The sequence below is a fragment of the Poromitra crassiceps genome (assembly GCF_964638095.1).
Source record: "Poromitra crassiceps genome assembly, chromosome: 7".
Taxonomy (NCBI): Eukaryota; Metazoa; Chordata; class Actinopteri; order Beryciformes; family Melamphaidae; genus Poromitra; species Poromitra crassiceps.
In genome coordinates, this window is record NC_139628.1 from 46,679,644 (window position 1) to 46,699,379 (window position 19,736).

Here is a 19,736-nt window from a genome sequence, read left to right on the forward strand (position 1 = left end):
TGCACTGAAGCTGCCCATTCCTGCCTGAGTCCTTGTCTGTGACACGGACCAGACCAATGGGGGTGCTGCCTCGCTGATGACCCCCTGTCTCACATTCACATAGCCTATAGTATAGATGGCCAATTATCATTCTTGTTAAGCACTTTAACTGTGACTTTACAATGGCCGAGGATTGGATTGGGACCTAGATCCTTCGCCTGTACATCAATTTCAATAATCGTGCTCTCTTCGTAGTCCATTTCTCCCTGAATCTTTATGACCCCTGTTCTGGAATCTATGGAGGAGAGCTCCCGGATCCTCTCTGGGGCATCGCCACTGAAAGAATACACTACCTGTCCATTGTTGCCCTCATCAGGATCAGTGGCATTTAAATCCATCCACAACATATGCGGGCTGATCAAACACAGGACTGTTATCATTGGAATGGGTAACTTTAACATTGATCTATGCATGGTCCCTGAGCGAGGATATTCCTCACCGCCGCAGTGACATCTTTGGCAATGTTCCCAATCACTGTTCAAGGAGCCTGTTCCTCCAGGACAGAGTCATTCAAGTGTTTCAGCATCAGGGCTTGAGCCCATAAGAGAAGGAAACATAAAACAGAAAGATACATCACCCTGTTCCGTTTAAGAGCTTATAATTTGTGATGTGCGTGCTTACACTTCTCCTTGGTGCCTGCAGTGAGTCACCTCTTCAGGGGAGAAGAAGGAAAGAGCCAGGAGAATATGATGTGGGGAGGTAGATCAAAAGAGGTGAGTGTTTTTTTTACCCCAGGATGGGAGGGTGACTGATTCCAGCAGTGGCAGTTTGTCCTTGTCCATCGTCCCCAGTAAAAGTCCACACAGAGCGACCGTAGCTGAAGAGGCGGTCAGCAACCACAATCCGCCCAGGGCCTCTTTATAGCCGTCAGAAAAATGGCTATTTTGGTGACTATAAAACACAGCTGGATTTTGGTATTTTACGCACGTCGGATAGCCTTGACCGCACAGAGCGCTTCCTCTCACTGACTGAACTCGACACCGCATGGTGCATTAAACATTGTCGCTGCTCCTCGGCCAACCAATGACTGTGAAGAGGTGGGGGAAGCCAACCAATGGCCGTGAAGAGGTGGGGAAAGCCAACCAATGACTGTGAAGAGGTGGGGAAAGGAGGGATTCAAAAGCCGCTTCAGGAGCTGACTGCAGATGATTGGTGGCCCGTGGTTCACCTGTGAGCTGCAGCTGTTTTTCAAATATGGCACTTGATTGTTGTTTGAATGCTGTAAAGCAAACGTGTTGGACTCCTTGCCAAGGGGCAGAGTACAGTGGGCTAGAAGTCCTTTTAAATGTCTTTACTCATTTAGGCAAGGCAAGTTTTTTTTTAAACCACATTTCATACCCAAAGGCAATTCAAAGTGCTTTTACTTTTACACAAAGGTTTTCACACCAGTTGTTCCACACCTATAGTCAAGTACAATTCCAGGAAAGTCTGTCTTAGTGTAGCTTTTGGTACTCCCGTGTGTGCGCGCACGTAAGAGTGGATGCGTGCCAATCCTCCATCTTCCTGTCCACACTGTAATGAAAGAGCCCAGAGGGAGAGACTATTGTACAGCTGACACAGGCGCTCACTGCCTGTCTCAATAGGGCTTATTTCCACTCTACAAACACAGCACAATACAATATTCCACTGGCAGCGGACGAGAAAGAGCCACACCAGCTTTTCATATTGAGTAGCACTGATCCTTGAGAGAGGAAAACTGGTAAACAACATCAAGCAATTTACCGCTCTACCGCTTATGACTAAATAAAAAATAAAACTTTACTCCACTTTAAATAGTTCCATTTGTCAAACAAATAACTAACCTGTAGATACCTAAAGTGCTCCCTTTCAAGTACTTTGTGTCAAAGATAACATCACGTCAAAATAGAAACAGAGCTACACTGTTCTATTTGTTGCTTGCTTTTGTCTACAAGGTGAAGAATAGAAATGAGATTCAAGATTCAAGATTCAAGATTTTTATTGTCACTTCATGGTACAAGTACCACGTGTGAAATTCTTGTGCAGTGGACTCCGTTTACGACATAGTACAAATAGGCAACAAGCAATAAGTAATAGGCATTAAGAAATAGGCATCAATAAGCAATAAGACAGCAATAAGGCAATAAGAAATAGGCATCAATAAGCAATAAGACAAGTCGGTGGCTTATACGACAGTGGCATATTCATTGCACATAGGTGCACATGTCATGTGCATACGTTAGACGTGTTCGGACATTTCAAATTCGACGTTTTATACATACATGTGCAAATAGCATGTACCTTATTAAACATACACTTAAATTTACAATTAAACGTTAGGCACCTTATTAAACATACACTTAAATTTACAATTAAACGTTAGGCATCCGTAATAGTAGCAGCTGCAGTACGGTGCGGTACGACTACTGCACTATTTGTGCATATTAAGGAGTCTTGTGGCCTGCGGGAAGAAACTGTTCCTCAAGCGATTTGTGCGTGTTTTTGGAACCCTGTATCTCCCTGAGGCTCCTTTTACAAAGAAATCTGCTTCTCTACCCTGCCACATCGCTCTGCTGTCAGTCTCACCTGTATCTTTACAATGTTACATTACATCCTTTAACATTGTTACATAATCTACTCTGTTTTGCTGCTCAGCAGATCCTCTGGGCCAGACGAGTCCTTTTCCTTCTTTGAATTTTTTTTTCAATATTAATCTGGATTGAGGGAGTACGGAAGCTGAGAACGGCCGTGCTTGCAAAAAAAAGATAATTCGATCATGAGCTTTGTTGTCTTGAGATAATGAAATTAATTTGTGATCTGGAGATAACGGCATTAAAAACAAATTGCAAGCACTGCTGTTCTCGACTATATACTGCACTTGGCAGCTAGACCACGCAGTATCTCAGAAACCCAGCTGTATTACGAGTAACCTTAACTATTCTTTTCAGGCATAGAAAAAAAATCCTTATACTTGACTTGAATTTGCAAAACATGACTTGTGAGTATCTCTGCCTTCTCGCAATAGCAGAACGAACAGGTATGAGAGGGTTGAGAGAGAGAGAGGCGTCCTCTCCGATGGATAAAAGTAAATAAATAAATTAAAATTAGTTGCCAAATATACTTGACTTTATACTTACTTAATATACTGTACCTGGATGACCGGCCCACGTTACGTGAACACTGGCAGGACTTACGCAATAGGATTTTCAGTGGGATTTGCTGACGCTCAGAGAGTAAATAGACAGAGAGCAAGGTCTGTGTTTAGTGTGTCAACATTAGGGGGAAACTGATATGGTCTCTGAAGGCTTATTCTCATAGTTTTGTTTTTAGATTGCTGATGGCTTTTATCTTGTTTACTACTGCTGCTGCTACTAATACAGCTCCTACCATTACATTACCACTAGTACTACTGTACTGCTGCAGCTGCTAATACTACTACTAATAAAACATATTCACGCATACTAATTTGGAATCCAATGAAATTGCTGCATTAGAATCTGTAACCACACTGATGGACTAGATCCCATTTTTGGTCCAAGGCTGCAGTTGATTTTCTTTATTACTGAATCGATGTGGGCCTTCAATCAAGCCAAAGCGCTACTTAAATTCCTCTACTTTCTGGTATCCCATCTAAGAAACTCATAGACCAATTATTGGTCAAATGCAACAAAAAAATCTGATCTGGTGCTCAACAGCATACTACTGTACTACAAGACTTTTTCTTAATCAGTAGGGGTTTGTTAAAAGAAAACACGTTTTGAACAGTCAAACTCAGCCTGTAATGTGCATTGAAGTTGAGAAATACCAGTGTTGGAAGAATAAATCACTGACCCACTATATATATGACCTTTTAGTGTGGAAACTATGCACACCGTTTTATACATGAGGCACCAGGTCTTTATCTGATTGCTGAAATAGTGGCATGCATAACATGTGACCTCAGCGAACAACCTATTCTTATAGTTGACTTTTCCAGCCACCCAATGACAAATCCCTCTCAGCTGTCTAACCTGGCAGACACAAAGAACTATAAATCATCAGAGGGGTTTATTAAATGACATCAAGCAGCTCCTCTTTCACCCGCTCAACTCTGGTTTCTCCTCTGGCCGCATGTCATCATGTTGTACTACAACTGTATCTGGCACACGTCCGCTTGCTATGTATAGACAAGTCTGTCCTCGCTGCTGTGGGGTTTGGAGGGGGGGGGTGTGAGTAGGCTACATCTGATCTGGATCGGGAATATCCAATCCATTTGCCACAATAAGGTACCAAGAGGAAACACCATGGATATCATTAGATCTGAGGTTGTGAGGTCTTCTTTTGTTAATTTCTCGGTGTGATTTTGCTGTGGCTTGTAATGAAAGATCTACAGTATGGCAGTGAGCTGATGGAGTCCAGCAGCTGTCCAGACTCGGAGCAGCCAGGACTGCACAAGCTGCTGGCCAGCGTGACGGTGAGGGTACAGGACAGCCTTTTCGTCGTCGATAAAGCCCTTCTCACACAGAGCTGTGACTACTTCAGAGCTCTGTTCCAGTCTGGAATGAGGGAATGCCAACAGGAGGAGATCCGTCTGAGGTGTCTGGGGACGCTGGGTTTCGTTGTGATGCTGCGTGTGCTGGACGGCGAGTGCCCCGTGCTCGGCAGTGACCAGATTGTGGAAGCCATCGAGTGTGCCGCATTTCTCCAGGTGCAGGCTCTCACTAAACACCTCGTCAACATCGTCAACTCTGAAAACTGTTTACTCATGTACCACACAGCTGCCACCTATGGTGTGTGGGAGCTCTCCCACCGTTCAGCTTTGTTCATCAGGGATATGTACTCAGACCTTCAGGAAGATGTTCAGACCTTACCGAGCAAGCTGGTAGAATACATAGAGTCTCTTACTCCAAGTAGCTACATGGCAGTCTGTAGCCACTCACCATCCACGGAGCTGCTACATGATTTCCAGAGGACAGTCTGCTATTTGGACGACGGAAACAAAGAGTGGAAGGTCTTAACTCATCTACCTCTAAGCACTAGCACCACGATGGCAGGTGTGGCTGTCCTCGACAACAAACTTTACATCATCGGAGGGGTGCACGACATCAGCAAAAAGGTCCTAGACACTGGTTTCTGCTATAACCCTTCAGGTAACACATGGTCCACAGTCCCAGGTCCCCAGCAGCTACGCTACAACTTCACACTCATCGGTCATGAGGGCTGCCTCTATGCCATAGGAGGAGAGTACAACAAGAAAGCCATGTCCTCTGTGGAGAGGTACAGAGTCTCTAATGGGAGATGGAGTGTTGCCTCTCCACTTCCCTGCCCTGCAGCCTCTCTGGCTTCCACTAAAGCCATGAGTAGGATCTTCATCTGTCTGTGGAAGCGCCAGGGCGCTACGGAGATACACGAGTATGTGCCTGAGAGGGACCAGTGGCTTCTGCTCACAACACTCGTCCGCCAACAGAGCTATGGCCTCTGCATGGTGGCCCACGAGGACAATTTGTATGTGATGCGCAACGGGCCCTGTGATGACTTCTTGCTGTGTGTGATGGACTGCTACAACCTGAGCTCCTGCCAGTGGACAGCCATGCGAGGCCAGTATGGGAACAGTAAAGGCGCTCTGTTGACTGCTGTGGTGAGAGGGGACTCTGTGTTCACACTCAGCAGACTGGTCACCACAGAATACTCTATAGAGGAGGACAAGTGGAAAACCAAGAGGGAGATGAACGGCTTTGGGAAGATTGGATCCATCTACACATTTCTGCTGAGGCTGCCTAAAGCCACTGTACCCTCCATGCAGGGTTGTAGTCCAGTCCAGTTGGACTCCAGTCCGAGTCCTGGACACATTTACAAGACTCCTGACTCGACTTGGAATTGAGCACTGATGACTTGGACTCGAGCATTCATGCATTCAAACTCCAAAGCGTGTGTGTGTGTGTGTGTGTGTGTGTGTGGTCGCTGTGCATGTGTGTGTACAGCACAGATTTCACAGATTGGGTTTGAACAAGTCCTGTAAAACTATTTTCACTAGTGGACCCATGGGAGTTAGACCCACCTGGTCTGGAACACAGTGGTCTCCAAAAGCCTCCAGGACACACTCAAAAAATCATCATAAATCACTGATGATATCACTTATCACTAATAAAAATATAAGTTTTCTGTGTGTGTGTGGTCGCTGTGCATGTGTGTGCATGCCACGGTGTTTGTGACAAATAAAGACGGCTCTTGGACTTGTTAGTTGATAAAGACTTTTTTTAACAGATTGTTTTTAGTTTTTAGTTTTGTTCGTTTTTCGTTTGTAATAGGCCCTATTAATTTGGCATAAGCAGTGTTGTAGTCAAGTAACTATATCTCGAGGCCCCAGTGGTCAAACCTGAGTCACCAAAGAAGAGTCCGAGCCGAGTCCGACTTATTAGGGCTTATTAGAAAAAACATTTATTTTTATTTTTATTAATTAACAAGTCCGAGTCTCCAACTTCTGAGTCCGAATACATGAATGCACGAGTCCAAGTCTGAGTCATCTGTGCTCAAGTACAAGTCCAGTCACAAGTCCCGAAAATGAGTCCAGGACTCAAGTCAAGACTCTTCTTTGGTGACTTGGACTTTGACTCGAACTCGAACACTGGAGACTTGAGACGTGACTTGGAATCGATATATAGTGCCTTTGAATACAACACTGCCTCCATGGGAAGGTCAGCAGCTCGGACTCAGGAACTACACCGTCGGGACCTTGTTGACAATCAAGGATTATCAATGTTGTTAGAGAAAATCCCATGTGATGTCATCTCTGTGCCACAATTGACTGTACCATGCCTCTGTATCAGCTTATCTATGATGATGTTAGCTCTCTATTGCACCTTATAAAACACTGTAACCATCTCTTTCTCTTTGAAGAAATGTATCCCTGCCCATTGTGCTACAGTGAGTATAGCATTGCTTCGTTTTTCCATTTGAATGAGAATGGGTCCTTTTTTCTCTGTATTTCCTTTCTGGTTTCAAACGGAAAACGGATTATACTTTAGTTAGTACCCTGACCGTTTGTGCACCCAATGTAGACATTTCTTTGCAAATAGCAAAGGGCACTTTTAGACTAACACTGCCCTTCGTGTTTTAGCTGTGTCAAGGCTTTCTAAAACAATGAGCCAATCAGAGGCAGGTATGGTGTTTTTCGAAATCAATGGGCCAATCAGAGGAAGGTATGGTGTTTTTCTATCCTGTCAGTATCTACTGTCTGTTCTGCTTTAAGCCTGCCTGACCCCACCTGCAGATGGCAGTTCACTCTGAAGTGAACAAGGGACTCTTGCCAGCGAACATGTTTGGCCTGTCAGCTGTTTGCTTTTTGTTTGTGGTGTCACTGGGAAGAGGCAGTGGCCTTGTTAGCGTCCAGATAGCTGGCAATTCCAGTGGAGATCAAGCTATTGAAGGTAAAAAGAGAGAAAAATCGCGATTGAATTACAGTATGTGTGTTTGTCGGGGTTCCTCCGGGTCATTGAAATCCTTGAAGATTTGTGAATTTGAGAGAAAAATCAAAGCCTTGATTTTTTTTTTTTAAATAGACATACTGTATAAGGGTCATTGACAGTGCTCAAATTTATATAATGTGTGCAAGAATAGTAGTTGAAGTTCTTTTGATATTTTCTTTACTTAATGTTAGTAAATGGGTTTAACACAGCACAGCTGAGAAGTGTTCACACATTCAAGCCTCTCTCTTTTTAATTGTTGGTCTCAGTCTGTGAGCTTCTGTAAAGCTGCTAGTTCTCATTATAAAAATTCTGTGTTGTAACAGTCATTAACATTGATCCGTGTCTCAAATGATGCTGTTTTGGGTCCTTGAATGTGGGGGAATTGGGCCTGCCAACATAGAGCTGTGAAAAAGAGGGAGATTTTCTGGGGCTCCCGAATTCGTGACTGACACACAGACAGACTGACACCCACCTAGGTGCCAGCATGCAACTGTGCAACATCGGCTCATACTACATCACTGATGACATCACAACTGCCTGAGTGACATCACATTTGTTAATGTTAGACTTGTGTCTACACTGCTTTGACACTCAAAATGGCTGCTGTGAAAATGGCCTATACTGGGAATTTGTGAGGTCAGCGGACTCCTAGTCTCTTAGAACAGACGAGTTGGCTTCCGCAATTTTCAAATGCTTCCGCCATACCGTCTGTACTTCTAGAGGGAGAATCATGCACCAACCGGAATGGGAAGCAGAAAGGCGGGTTTTCCGCTCATTAGTCCAATCAAAAAAATATTAAGGCAGGTCTTCCGCTCATTAGTCCAATCAGATTTTTTTTCCGTGGACACACGTGTCGTGATTGGTTGGATTTTGTCAAACTTCCTTCCAGTCTGAAGGTTTTTTTCCCAACTTCCTTGTGCATGTTCTGGGGGTGTAACGTACAGACTGTATATAGCTGCATTCGCCGGATGTAGATGAGACAGTCTGTTTTAAGAGACTAGCGGACTCCTACTACTGTAATAAGAATCATAAAGAAATTAGTTGACCCACCCTAACAGGTTCAATAAAACCAGCAGGAGTGTCACAGAGATGTCAATAGACCCTTCTCACCGGGACATTTTGTGTCGAAAAGGCAGGGTAAACACAGGTGCAAGCAAAACACTAATGAGGGTTTCCAACTTCCATGATTGGAATTTGGAAACCCTCGTTACTGTTTTGCTTGTAGCTGTGTTTATTCTGCCTTTTCGACACAAAATGGCCCCTGTGAAAAGGGTCTATTTAAGATGTCTGTACATGCCCAGACTGTCCTGAGAGGTCTAATCAGCCAAACTGAAAACACTTGCGTGTGTTTCCAGGGCCTTGGAGTGAGGAAGGGACATTTGCCAGGGAACATTTTTGGCCTGTCAGCTGTTTGGCTTTTATTTGTGATGTCGCTGGGTAGAGGCAGTGGCCTTGTTAGTGTCCAGATGGCTGGAAATTCCAGTGGAGATCCAGCTATTGAAGGTAAAAAAGAAAGAAAGAAAAGGAGAATGAATGACAGTATTGCTGTGTGTTTGTGTTAGGGCTGAGCGATATGGCCCAAAAATCCTATCTCGTATGTTTAGGCTGAATGGCGATACGTGATATGTATGTCTGTATTTCTACAAAGTGGGCTAATTTTTCATGTATAAGTCAAAGCCACATGTGAGATGTAGGGCTGGGTGATATGGATACAATCAAATCTTGACCAAATACCTCTATTGATATTGCAACAATATTGTAGGGATGACTATTGGTGCTTTCACAAGGATTTGTGATAAATAATCATCGGTGATGTGGGTATAATGGCAAAGTGGGTAAAAGGCTGGGATCAGGAACAGCACCTCTAAATCTGAGGCCATGGTTCTCAACCAGAAACCGGTGGATTGTCTACTTCAGGAAGTTCAGGTAGGGATTGAGTCCTTACCCTAAGTGAAGGTCTAGGAGTTCAAGTACCTCGGGGTCTTGATGACATGACCGAAAGAACGAGATTGCAGATACAAGCGGCCGAAATGGGTTTTCTCAGGAGGGTGGCTGGCATCTCCCTTAGGGATAAGGTGAGATGAAGCTCAGTCATCTGTGAGAGACTCTTGAGTAGAGCCGCTGCTCCTTCGCGTAGAAAGGAGCCCGTTGAGGTGGTTCGGGCATCTGGTAAGGATGCCACCTGGTCACCTCCCTAGGGAGGTGTTCCAGGCACGTCCGGCGGATGGGAGGAGACCACGGGGCAGACCGAGGGCGAGGTGGAGAGATGATATCTCCACGCTGGCCTGAGAACGCCTCGGGATCCCCCAGTCAGAGCTGCTTAATGTGGCCAGGGAAAGGGAAGTTTAGGGTCCCCTGCTGGAACTGCTACCTCCGCGACCCGATCCCGGATAATTGGTTGAAGATAGATGGATGGATGATGGTTAACGGCAAATAATATAACAGCTGCTAGAATAGTCTTGAAAGTTCAGAAAATGACATCACTTTAGTGTAATGCAGTCTTTACCAGGGGACCAGGAGAGGACAACACATATCACGATATTCAAAATCTAAGACAATTTACTCTCATATCACAATAACGATATATCATCTAACCCTTTCTAACCATGCTTTTACCCCAAGTCCACTGACATATCTTCATACTGCTAACATTTCCATACATGAAATGTCGGTACACAACTCTTTATTGTTTTGCATTCATTGTTTCCTAGCTGACCTACATAGCACAAAAGGTAATTTGTATGTCGTGACACGGTTCCGGCCGGAGCCCTCGCGGTCATTGCTCAGGTCCTTTTCTTGTGTTGAGTGTGTTTCATGTGTGTGTTTTTCGATGTCTTGTGAACCTCGCTCCCTCCATCTCCTGATGTTGTGACCAGATTTATTATAGTTTTTTCACTAGTTTTTACAGTATTTTTATTTCCCTCCTAATTTTAATTTTTCAATTCTGTTTAGTTTCAGTTAGTTTCCAGAGAGGGTTTGCTACTTTCATTCTCGTTTTTATTGTGTAAAAATGTTTAGTTTGAGTTTTTATCAGTTTGAGTATTAGTTTCATTTTTTATTTCGTTTTATTATAATACGGGGGGTATTTGTCAGGGGCAGATTTAATAGTTTCAGAATAGGTATTGGGCTACAATACAAACAAAACACTTTGTGAAGGCAAGTTACTAAGTCATGTAGACATCCCAATAAACGTAATGCACCAATGCCTCCTCGTGTGTGTGTGCAAATTGATTTATTCAGGAAATAAATGCTTGTTGTGTTGACAGATTTGACCTAATTGACAGAGTAAAACTAAAGACATGTTCTGTATATTTTTAGTTTAGTTTTGTTTTGTAAGCACACAATATTGTGTCATTTAGTGTGTGTGTTTTTTTCCCAAGGTCTGGTTGTTTTGTCTGGTGTTTTTATTTGAGTTAACTAGAATGTTATTTTCCACACCTACTTTTAGTTTTTAATTTAGTTTTAGTTAACTAACTGGTTAACTGGTTGTGACTTTGGGTGGGTGTTTAGCTCCGGTTCAATGTTGGTCCACCCCTTACATTTCTCTGTGGTTTTGATCACCTTGTGACAGGTGCTGTCGCTTTCTGTGCAGCCAAATCTAATTCTCTCTCTCTCACTCTCTCTGTCAGCCCGTAAGCAGGAGATCATCAAAGTCACCGAGCAGCTGATCGAGGCCATCAACAACGGGGACTTTGAGGCTTACACGTGAGTTCAATTGCTTCCTGTACTGGTGCCTATTCTTCTGGGCTTAACTGCTTATGCTAATCTAGAGTTGTATTTACAATACCATGTGTACTAACTAAGCTTTCCAGTGATGCTCTGTACTTTGTTTTCAGGAAAATCTGTGATCCCGGACTCACATCGTTTGAGCCTGAGGCCTTGGGGAACCTGGTGGAGGGCACCGACTTCCACCGCTTCTACTTTGAGAATGGTAAAAAATATATTTTATTTTATTTGTATTTATTTATTTATTTATTTATTTATTTATTTATTTATTTATTTATGTATGTATTTATTTATTTATGTATTTATTTATTTCAAATGGGAGTTGCATCTCATTTTGGTTAGACTAAAGCAGTGGTTCTCAATGTGGGGTCCCCAATGCGGGCTCAGGCCGACATAGACATAGATAGCTCGAGGAACTCCACCGAGCGATGAACGTGCAGGAGACCAAGCGGCCAGACGATGAACATGCAGGAGACCAAGCAGCCAGACGATGAACGTGCAGGAGACCAAGCAGCCAGACACCACACTTATTGTTGCAGGGGACTTCAACAGGGCCAACCTCAGGAAAACACTGCACAACTTCCATCAGCACATCTGCTCCCTAAAGGTTCATTTATGGTTACTGCGGTGGGTGCGGTGTTCACGGCAAGACAAGACCAGTCTCTCCTCAGAGCCAAGGCATTTTATGGTAAATGCGCTACCCGCCCGGTGTCCGCAGGGGGAGCACAATCGGCAGCGATTAGCCAATCAGCCTCAGAACTGACTGCAGCGTCCGGAGTTTCATCTTTTGAGATGAGCTTGTTGCGGACCCTCCGCAGTAACCAACCCTCGTCTAATCTCTCTCCACCTCTCCCCTCAGCTCTGTCCAAGGGCAAGCAGCCTATCCACACCATCCTGCTCAACCCGCACGTGCACCTGATGGGCGACGAGGCGGCCTGCATCGCCTACATCCGCCTCACGCAGTACCTGGACGGGCTGGGCGTGCCGCGCACCATGCAGTCAGAGGAGACCCGCATCTGGCATCGCCGAGACAGCAAGTGGCAGAACATCCACTTCCACCGCTCAGGCTCGCCCACCGTACCCACAGCCAAGTAAGCTCACTCCCCTCAATCCTCTTCTTTTTTTTTTTCTCTCTCTCCTCCACCTCCCCTGGCCCCCCTCTCTCCTCCACCTCACCTGGTCCCCCCATCCTGCTCGACCCCCTGGTGTGTTTCCCCCCTGGTACAAAGGTACAATGTGTATTATTTGGCCACATGATTCCAACTAAAATACGGGGAAGCATTTCACCTCCTACCACCCTCCATTAAAATTAAAAACACAGTTCTATTTCATCCCTGCTGACCGCCAGAGGCGGTGCTTAAGCACTGAATATTCCCCTTCGCGCATGCGCAGTTCGAGTATTGTATACCAACAATGTCACCTGTGACCCCCTGGATGACCGGACCGAGGTTATATCTTCCGGTGTCATCAGGGATCATTTCCTTTTCAACTTCTCGCGCGCAGAGTGCTTTTGAAAGCATTACGAGATACTTCATATTAAAACGTACATTCCGTTGCTAGTAGTTCCGCGGCCGTTGTTGGTCGGAGCAGCGAACGTTCGCCCTCCAGGAGCTGCGACGGAAATATCTTCCTCGTATGAGAGGAGTTATTTTTTGTTCAGGTGGACGCTGCGGCGTTCTTTCGCCGGTAAGGCAGTGTTTTCCACTTCCCTCTCCGGACAAGGTGAGGTGACTTCATAATTGTTTGCAAAGCTGTATCTTCAACGATACCTACTGCTGCAGACTTGCCGGTGAGTGTTGCGTTGCGCAGCCTCCTCCCGGCATTACAAGTGTGGGGGTTGCGTTAGCGCTTCCCGGTTGTTATTGGTTATCGTTATTGTTATGTAACTTGAATAAACCTCTGTTGGGGAAGGCTGCGTGCGCGCTCCCTCTTCCCAGCATATGGCCTCATTTTGTCATTAACGTTATAGCTTCAGCGCTATGATGAGTGTTTTTTCGTTGTAAGAGTGGTTAAAAAAAAAAAAAAAAAAAGAAATAGCCTCTGCTGGTGTAGGCAGCGTACGCGCTCCCTCCCCCCAGTATATGGTCTCATTCTGTTCACTAACGTTATAGCGTCAGCGCTGTGAGTAGTGTTTTCATTTTGAATGAGTTTAGATGTTGTTTTGTTTGGTATAACCACTGCTAGTGACAGTAATATTAATTAATATATATATTAATTAATTACATTGTGTGTATATATATATACTGTGTAGGAGTAAGCCTCTGCTGCCTGCTGGTATAGGCAGCGTACGCGCTCCCTCCCCCCAGCATACAGCATCTACAGTAGGGACCAGTTGCGTCCGCGCTCTGGGCTAACTGTGAAGGGTGTGCATTAGACGGTGTGGCGGTGTTACTAACTGGTGCCACCATGATGGATAATGCACATTATTGCACATCCTGTGAGGCTCCTCTGCAGCCAGAGGATGGCCATGATCTCTGCCCCGCGTGCCTTGGTCCTGTGCACCTGAGGGAGGCACTGTCGGACAATCCATGCATGAACTGCAGCTACATGCCTAGGGCTGTCAGACTGGCAGAGCTGGAACACCCAATGGGCGAAGGTGACATCCCCCCATCGGGCCAAGTGTCTCCGCTCCAACGTAGGAGCTCTAAGCGTCTGGCTGAGGCCGCTGCGGGTGGACCCTCCAAGAAAAAGACGAAGTCTGACCGCAGTGGGCTGTCATCAAAGGTGGAGCAGCTGTCCGCTGAGCTGGCCCAGATGAGGTCCATGCTCATGGCTCACCAGCCTGGTGTCCCTTCAGAGCCGGCGCTTGCCCCAGAGGAGGATACACTCTCCCTGGCAGCTTCTGCGACTCACTTTCGTGATTATGGGGAAGACTCATTGGATGGGGTCTCCCGGGCCTCAGGGCCGGGCTCCCATTCCTCCGCTCACAGTTCGCTGGCTGAGACGGAGGACCACCCCATGCGTACGGTCATGCGCAGGGCGCTAGATCACCTACGCATGGACATACCGCAGCAAGCGGAATCGGCTCCCGCAAGCGCCTTCTTCAGGTGCAGGCCAGCCTCCACTGCCTTTGAGGTCCCTCACTCAGTGGACTACATAAGGGAGTTGCAGGCCTGTTGGAGGGACACTGGAGCTTGCTCCCGTCTCTCTGCTGATGGTCGAACCCTGGCAGCCATGCACGACACGGCAAGAGTTGGCCTGGATCATATGCCAGCTATGGAGCCTGCCATCGCATCCCTCATTGTTTCCCCCGATGAGGCTCTGCGAAGGGATGCTAGGTGCCCCCGACCCCAGTGTCGGATGACTGACGACCTTCTCACAAGGGCTTATGGTGCGGGAGCTCGGGCCGGTCGTATAGGCAACTCCCTGTCACACCTCATGCTCGCCCTCTCTGCTTCACTACAGGAGGGCAATGTGAATGCTGACTCCGTGGCCTTCTGTGATGCGTCACTGGAGGCGTTCGGCCTTATGTCCAGGGAAATTGGACGAATGATGTCCATCCTGGTCCAAACTCGTCGCCAAGTCTGGCTTTCACAGTCTAATTTGACTGAGGCGTCGAGGAGGACTCTCCGTAGCCTCCCAGTGGAGCCAGGAGAGATGTTCGGGTCAGCGGCACAGGAAGCGCTGGAACGAACCATCCAGGCTGGGCAGACCAGGCAGCAGCTGGCAGGTCTTCGCCGTATGCCTCCGCCCACCAGGCCCAGGGGCCCCTCGGCTGCTCCCCGAGCCCACTTTCCACCACCAGAGCACATCAGTAGCCGTCGTGAACCTCAGCAGTACACGCAGAGGCGGGGCCGTGACTTTCGGCCCTCCAATCGGCCTCGGGCCCCGGATCCTGTCCGTCCCCCCTTCAGGGCCCCTAGGGGCCGGCGGGGCGGACATTGAAGCCGCGGGGCCGGCTGTCGGATATTTTTTCCATCAGCAGCTCAGGTACTGGGCTGCTCATGCTTCAGACCCATGGGTGGTTGCCACCTTAACCCACGGGTACAAGCTTCAATTCCGACGCCGGCCCCCAACATCCAGCCGGGTCAAAATTACCATCATAAACGACCCGGTGAAAGCCATAGCCTTAGACCAGGAGTTGGCTGCCCTCCTGGCCAAGGGCGCCATCGAGGCTGTAGACCCTCTGTCGCACCCCAGGGGGTTCTACTCGACATACTTCCTCGTGCCGAAAAAGACTGGCGGGTTTCGTCCAGTCTTGGACCTGAGGGAACTCAACAAGTTCATGAAGGTCATGCCCTTCCATATGTTGACCACGGCAGACGTTCTGCGAACTGTAGCCCGTGGAGAGTGGTTCACATCCATAGACCTGAAAGACGCTTATTTTCATGTCCCCATTGCCCATCAACACCGGCAGTTTCTGCGCTTTGCCTATCGAGGCCACCACTGGCAGTTCAGGGTGCTGCCATTCGGGCTCTCTCTCTCCCCACGGGTGTTCACGAGATGTGTGGCAGCGGCGCTTGCACCTCTGCAGTCTCAGGGCATGAAGGTCCTTCCGTACCTAGACGACTGGCTGGTCTGCGCACCATCCCGAGCTCAAGTGGCCCAAGATACAGGGTGCCTCCTGTCCCACGTGTCCCACCTAGGACTCAAGGTAAATATGGAAAAGAGTTGTCTAGAACCATCTCAGACCACAACCTTCATTGGGTTAGCATTAAACACTGTTACTATGACAGCCTGTCCGTCCCCACACCGTGTGGACGACATCCTACGCCTTCTTCCCTGGTTCCAAAGGGGAAGACTGTTGCCCTACGTCACGTTTCTTCGGCTCTTGGGCAAACTGACATCCATCGCAGCTGTTGTTCCGCTGGGCTTGCTGTCGCTGCGCCCCCTGCAGAGGTGGCTGAACGGCTTCCGCTTGGACGCCAAGCGGCACAGACACAGAAAGGTCAGAGTGGCACAGCAGTGTCTCCTCGCCCTAGCCCCGTGGAGGGACGGGGCCTATATGGCAAGGGGGGTCCCTATGGGCTCCATCCCGTCCCGCAGGGAGACTGTCACCACAGATGCCTGCCCCGCAGGATGGGGTGCAGTGTGGCAGAGCAGGACGGCTCGCGGGCAGTGGTCTGGGGAAGACCGCGCCGGACACATCAATGTGCTGGAGCTGCGAGCAGTGCACCTAGCTCTCAAGAAATTCCTGCCATACCTGAGAGGCAGGCACGTCCTCATTCGGTCAGACAACACCTCGACCGTCTATCATATAAACCATCAGGGGGGAACCAAGTCTGCACGGCTGCTGCAAGTGTCAAGGGACCTCCTGACATGGGCGGCCCCCCGCCTGATCAGCCTACGGGCAATATATCTACCGGGAAAGCAGAACCACTTGGCAGACTTCCTCTCCCGTCAAAAGCCTCCATCAGGGGAGTGGTGCCTCAACCCAGAGGTGGTGCACACAGTCTGGAGCCGCTTCGGCAGAGCAGAGGTGGACCTCTTCGCCTCAGAGGTGTCGACTCACTGCCCTCTATGGTTCTCCTTAGCGGAGACAACCAGCCCTCTGGGCCAGGATGCACTGGCTCATCCTTGGCCAGAGGGTCTTCTATATGCCTTCCCACCGCTTCCTCTGATTCGGCTAGTACTTCAGAGAGTTCTTCAGGAGGGGCACAGGATTCTGTTGGTGGCCCCCTTCTGGCCAGGGAGGACATGGTTCCCTTTGCTGCACAGACTGTCGCAGCGCTCCATGGCGCCTCCCCGACAGGAGAGATCTCCTGTCCCAACTGGAAGGTCAGATCTGACATCCCAATCCCCAACGCCTCCAGCTGTGCGTTTGGCTGCTGGAGGGCCCGAACCACTACTCAGCAGCTGTGTAGACCCTGTCAGGCATACTATAATGAATGCAAGGGCGCCATCCACTCGTCTGCAGTACGACAACAGATGGAAGCTGTTTTACAACTGGTGTATGGGTCGGAGCGAGGACCCAGTACATTGTTCTGTGCCTACTATCCTTGAGTTCCTGCAGTCCCTCCTGGACAAAGGCCGGGCTCCTGCTACCCTGAAGGTGTACGTAGCGGCAATATCGTGTCGACATGCCAGAGTCGACAATGGCACAGTGGGGAGCCACAGTCTGGTGTCCCTCTTCCTGAAGGGGGCTCAGAGGTTGCATCCTCCAAGAGCCCCGAGAATCCCAGCATGGGACCTTCCCCTGGTGCTGGATGCTCTAGGCAGGCCTCCCTTTGAGCCCTTGGCACAGGCGGAGCTAAAGTGGGTGTCATGCAAGACTGCATTCCTCCTGGCCATTACCTCAGCAAAGCGGGTCAGTGAGCTGCACGCCCTGTCTGTCAGTGTCTCATGTCTGAGGTGGAACTCAGATGGCTCGGGGGTCACTCTGTGGCCAAACACAGCATTCCTCCCTAAGGTGCTGTCGCACTCACACCTCAACCAGCCAATACGGCTTGCACGATTTGACCCCCCACCAGGAGAGAGGGGGGACAAGCGGGAACTGCTGTGCCCAGTGCGGGCCCTGAGAGCCTATATTACAGCTACCATGTGCATTCGACAGTCAGAACAGCTCTTCCTCTGTTATGGTGGCCCTAACAAAGGTTGCGCTCTCTCCAAACAGCGTCTGTCCCACTGGATTGTGGACGCTATCAGCTATGCCTATGGGGCGAGTAACCGCCTCCTGCCATCCGGCGTGAGGGGCCATTCTACCAGGAGTGTCTCCACATCATGGGCGGCCCTGAGAGGGGTATCCCTGGGGGACATATGTGCTGCTGCCTCATGGGCGTCACCAGACACTTTCTCCAGGTTCTACCGGGTGAATGTTGCCACTCCCCATCCACTGGGCGTGGTCCTGGTGCCAGAATCCTCTGATTCTACTCATTGAGGTGGGTACTCAGGATTCCTCGTGACTTTGCTGGTATAAGTCATTCAGTGCTTAAGCACCGCCTCTGGCGGTCAGCAGGGATGAAATAGAACGAAAGTTACGTATGTAACTACGGTTCTATGAATCCCGAATGACCGCCAGAGCGCTCTGTCACTCAGAATCCTCGTGTGCTCGCGAGAAGTTTCTGTAGGAAATGATCCCTGATGACACCGGAAGATATAACCTCGGTCCGGTCATCCAGGGGGTCACAGGTGACATTGTTGGTATACAATACTCGAACTGCGCATGCGCGAAGGGGAATATTCAGTGCTTAAGCACCGCCTCTGGCGGTCATTCGGGATTCATAGAACCGTAGTTACATACGTAACTTTCGATTTTGGTGGTCTATCCTAGTTTGTGGTTTATTCAAGCTTCATTCACTAGTGTCCATTTGATAGATTTGGTAGTTTATTCCATGGCAGCAAAATGTCTGCTTCAGGAGTCTCTGTCCAGCTCTACTTCTTCTTCCTGGACTGAGGGCAGAGTTGAGTTGACGCTACAGTGTCGCATCCAGCACTTGAACAGGGCAGTCGCTTTTCTTTCTCGCTCTCCCTTATCTCCCTTCTTTCCCTCTGCCTGCAACAACACCCAGAGCAAACTTGCATTAGTCTACTCGAAATGACAAATATGGATTTATTGGATTTACTAAGCTGGTCTCTCAACGCAAATCAACTAAACTGAAGAATGCGGGGTCTGGGGAACCCCCACCCTCTGCCCAGACGGATCTTTCGCCGCGGGATACGGGAAGACAACAGCGATTGACCCTAGGCTGTGACGTCATGAAAATTGAGACGGGCGGTCAGTGAATTTGAACTGTGATATATCATAGAAATTCCACTGATCTGCAATAAGAACTAAGTTGGGAATCAGAGACTTGACACCTGCTGTTGACTTTCTGGTCTGTGTGACCCTGGTCTGTGTGACGTGAAAGGAATTCCAGGCAACCAAAACATTTTATCCTAATCTGGACTCTCTACTGCCAAGGACGCAGCTCTCCTGATATTTCGTCTACAACTGAGCTCTTCCCCCCCCAAACCCCCCGCCTTGTTCCCTGACAGCTCTTGCATCATCCACCCCCCCCCCCCCACCCCCTCTTCCTCCGATACATTCATCCATCTGGCGCTGATGACAGCGAGCCACTTGCGATGTTTGAGGAGCTAGTGCAACGGTGGCGCTGCGCATGCGGCGACCCGGCTGAGGGCAGTAGATGGTCTTTTGGAATCTGTACATAATGCAACAAATGTTTATGTATTGTGTAATATTGAAGTGTGCCTTATTACTTTTTCAAACTAGTAATGTATCTCAATTCTGAAGTGTGCCTTCATTACTACTATCAAATTAGTAATGATGTTGTAATTTCCACTACTGTCTGATGTGAACCAAAGTGCCCTTCTGGGACATGTATTAAACTGATTGATTGATTGATTGATTGATTGTGACTCACTAGCGCCTCTTGAGGTACAAATGTTATTACAGGAAAGCACGGCCCGGGCTAGTTGTTGCTAATGCTGCTTTCAGTAGATATCTCTACAACACAGTACATAGTAGAGGTCTTCACGGGTCTACTCAACCCGAGACCCGTACGGGGCCTCTAGTAGCTCTGGATCTTTCCTTTTGCTACTATTTCCTTGATATTGCTCATATATGATTGGATGATGTTTTGTCAGGTGTTTTTTTTTAAGCCCATGTTGTTTCTGTTCCCTCTCTTTCAG

At 48.1% G+C, this 19,736-nt stretch overlaps 1 protein-coding gene and 1 pseudogene across 9 annotated transcripts in view; both read left to right on the forward strand.

Annotated features, from left to right (window-relative positions):
- The window catches only part of LOC310779878 (calcium/calmodulin-dependent protein kinase type II delta chain), a 133,253-nt gene that overhangs the window by 110,981 nt on the left and 2,536 nt on the right, over positions 1-19,736 (forward strand). For all 8 annotated transcript variants that reach the window (XM_083640381.1, XM_083640383.1, XM_083640384.1 and 5 more), the window contains 3 exons: positions 11,072-11,147; positions 11,279-11,373; positions 12,028-12,259. In XM_083640381.1, coding sequence (XP_083496507.1) covers positions 11,072-11,147; positions 11,279-11,373; positions 12,028-12,259 — 403 coding nt within the window. The remainder of the gene's footprint in view (positions 1-11,071; positions 11,148-11,278; positions 11,374-12,027; positions 12,260-19,736) is intronic.
- On the forward strand, positions 4,355-5,857 carry LOC310780243 (kelch repeat and BTB domain-containing protein 13 pseudogene; annotated as a pseudogene). Its single transcript has one exon. The product of its transcript is annotated as a kelch repeat and BTB domain-containing protein 13 pseudogene (transcript).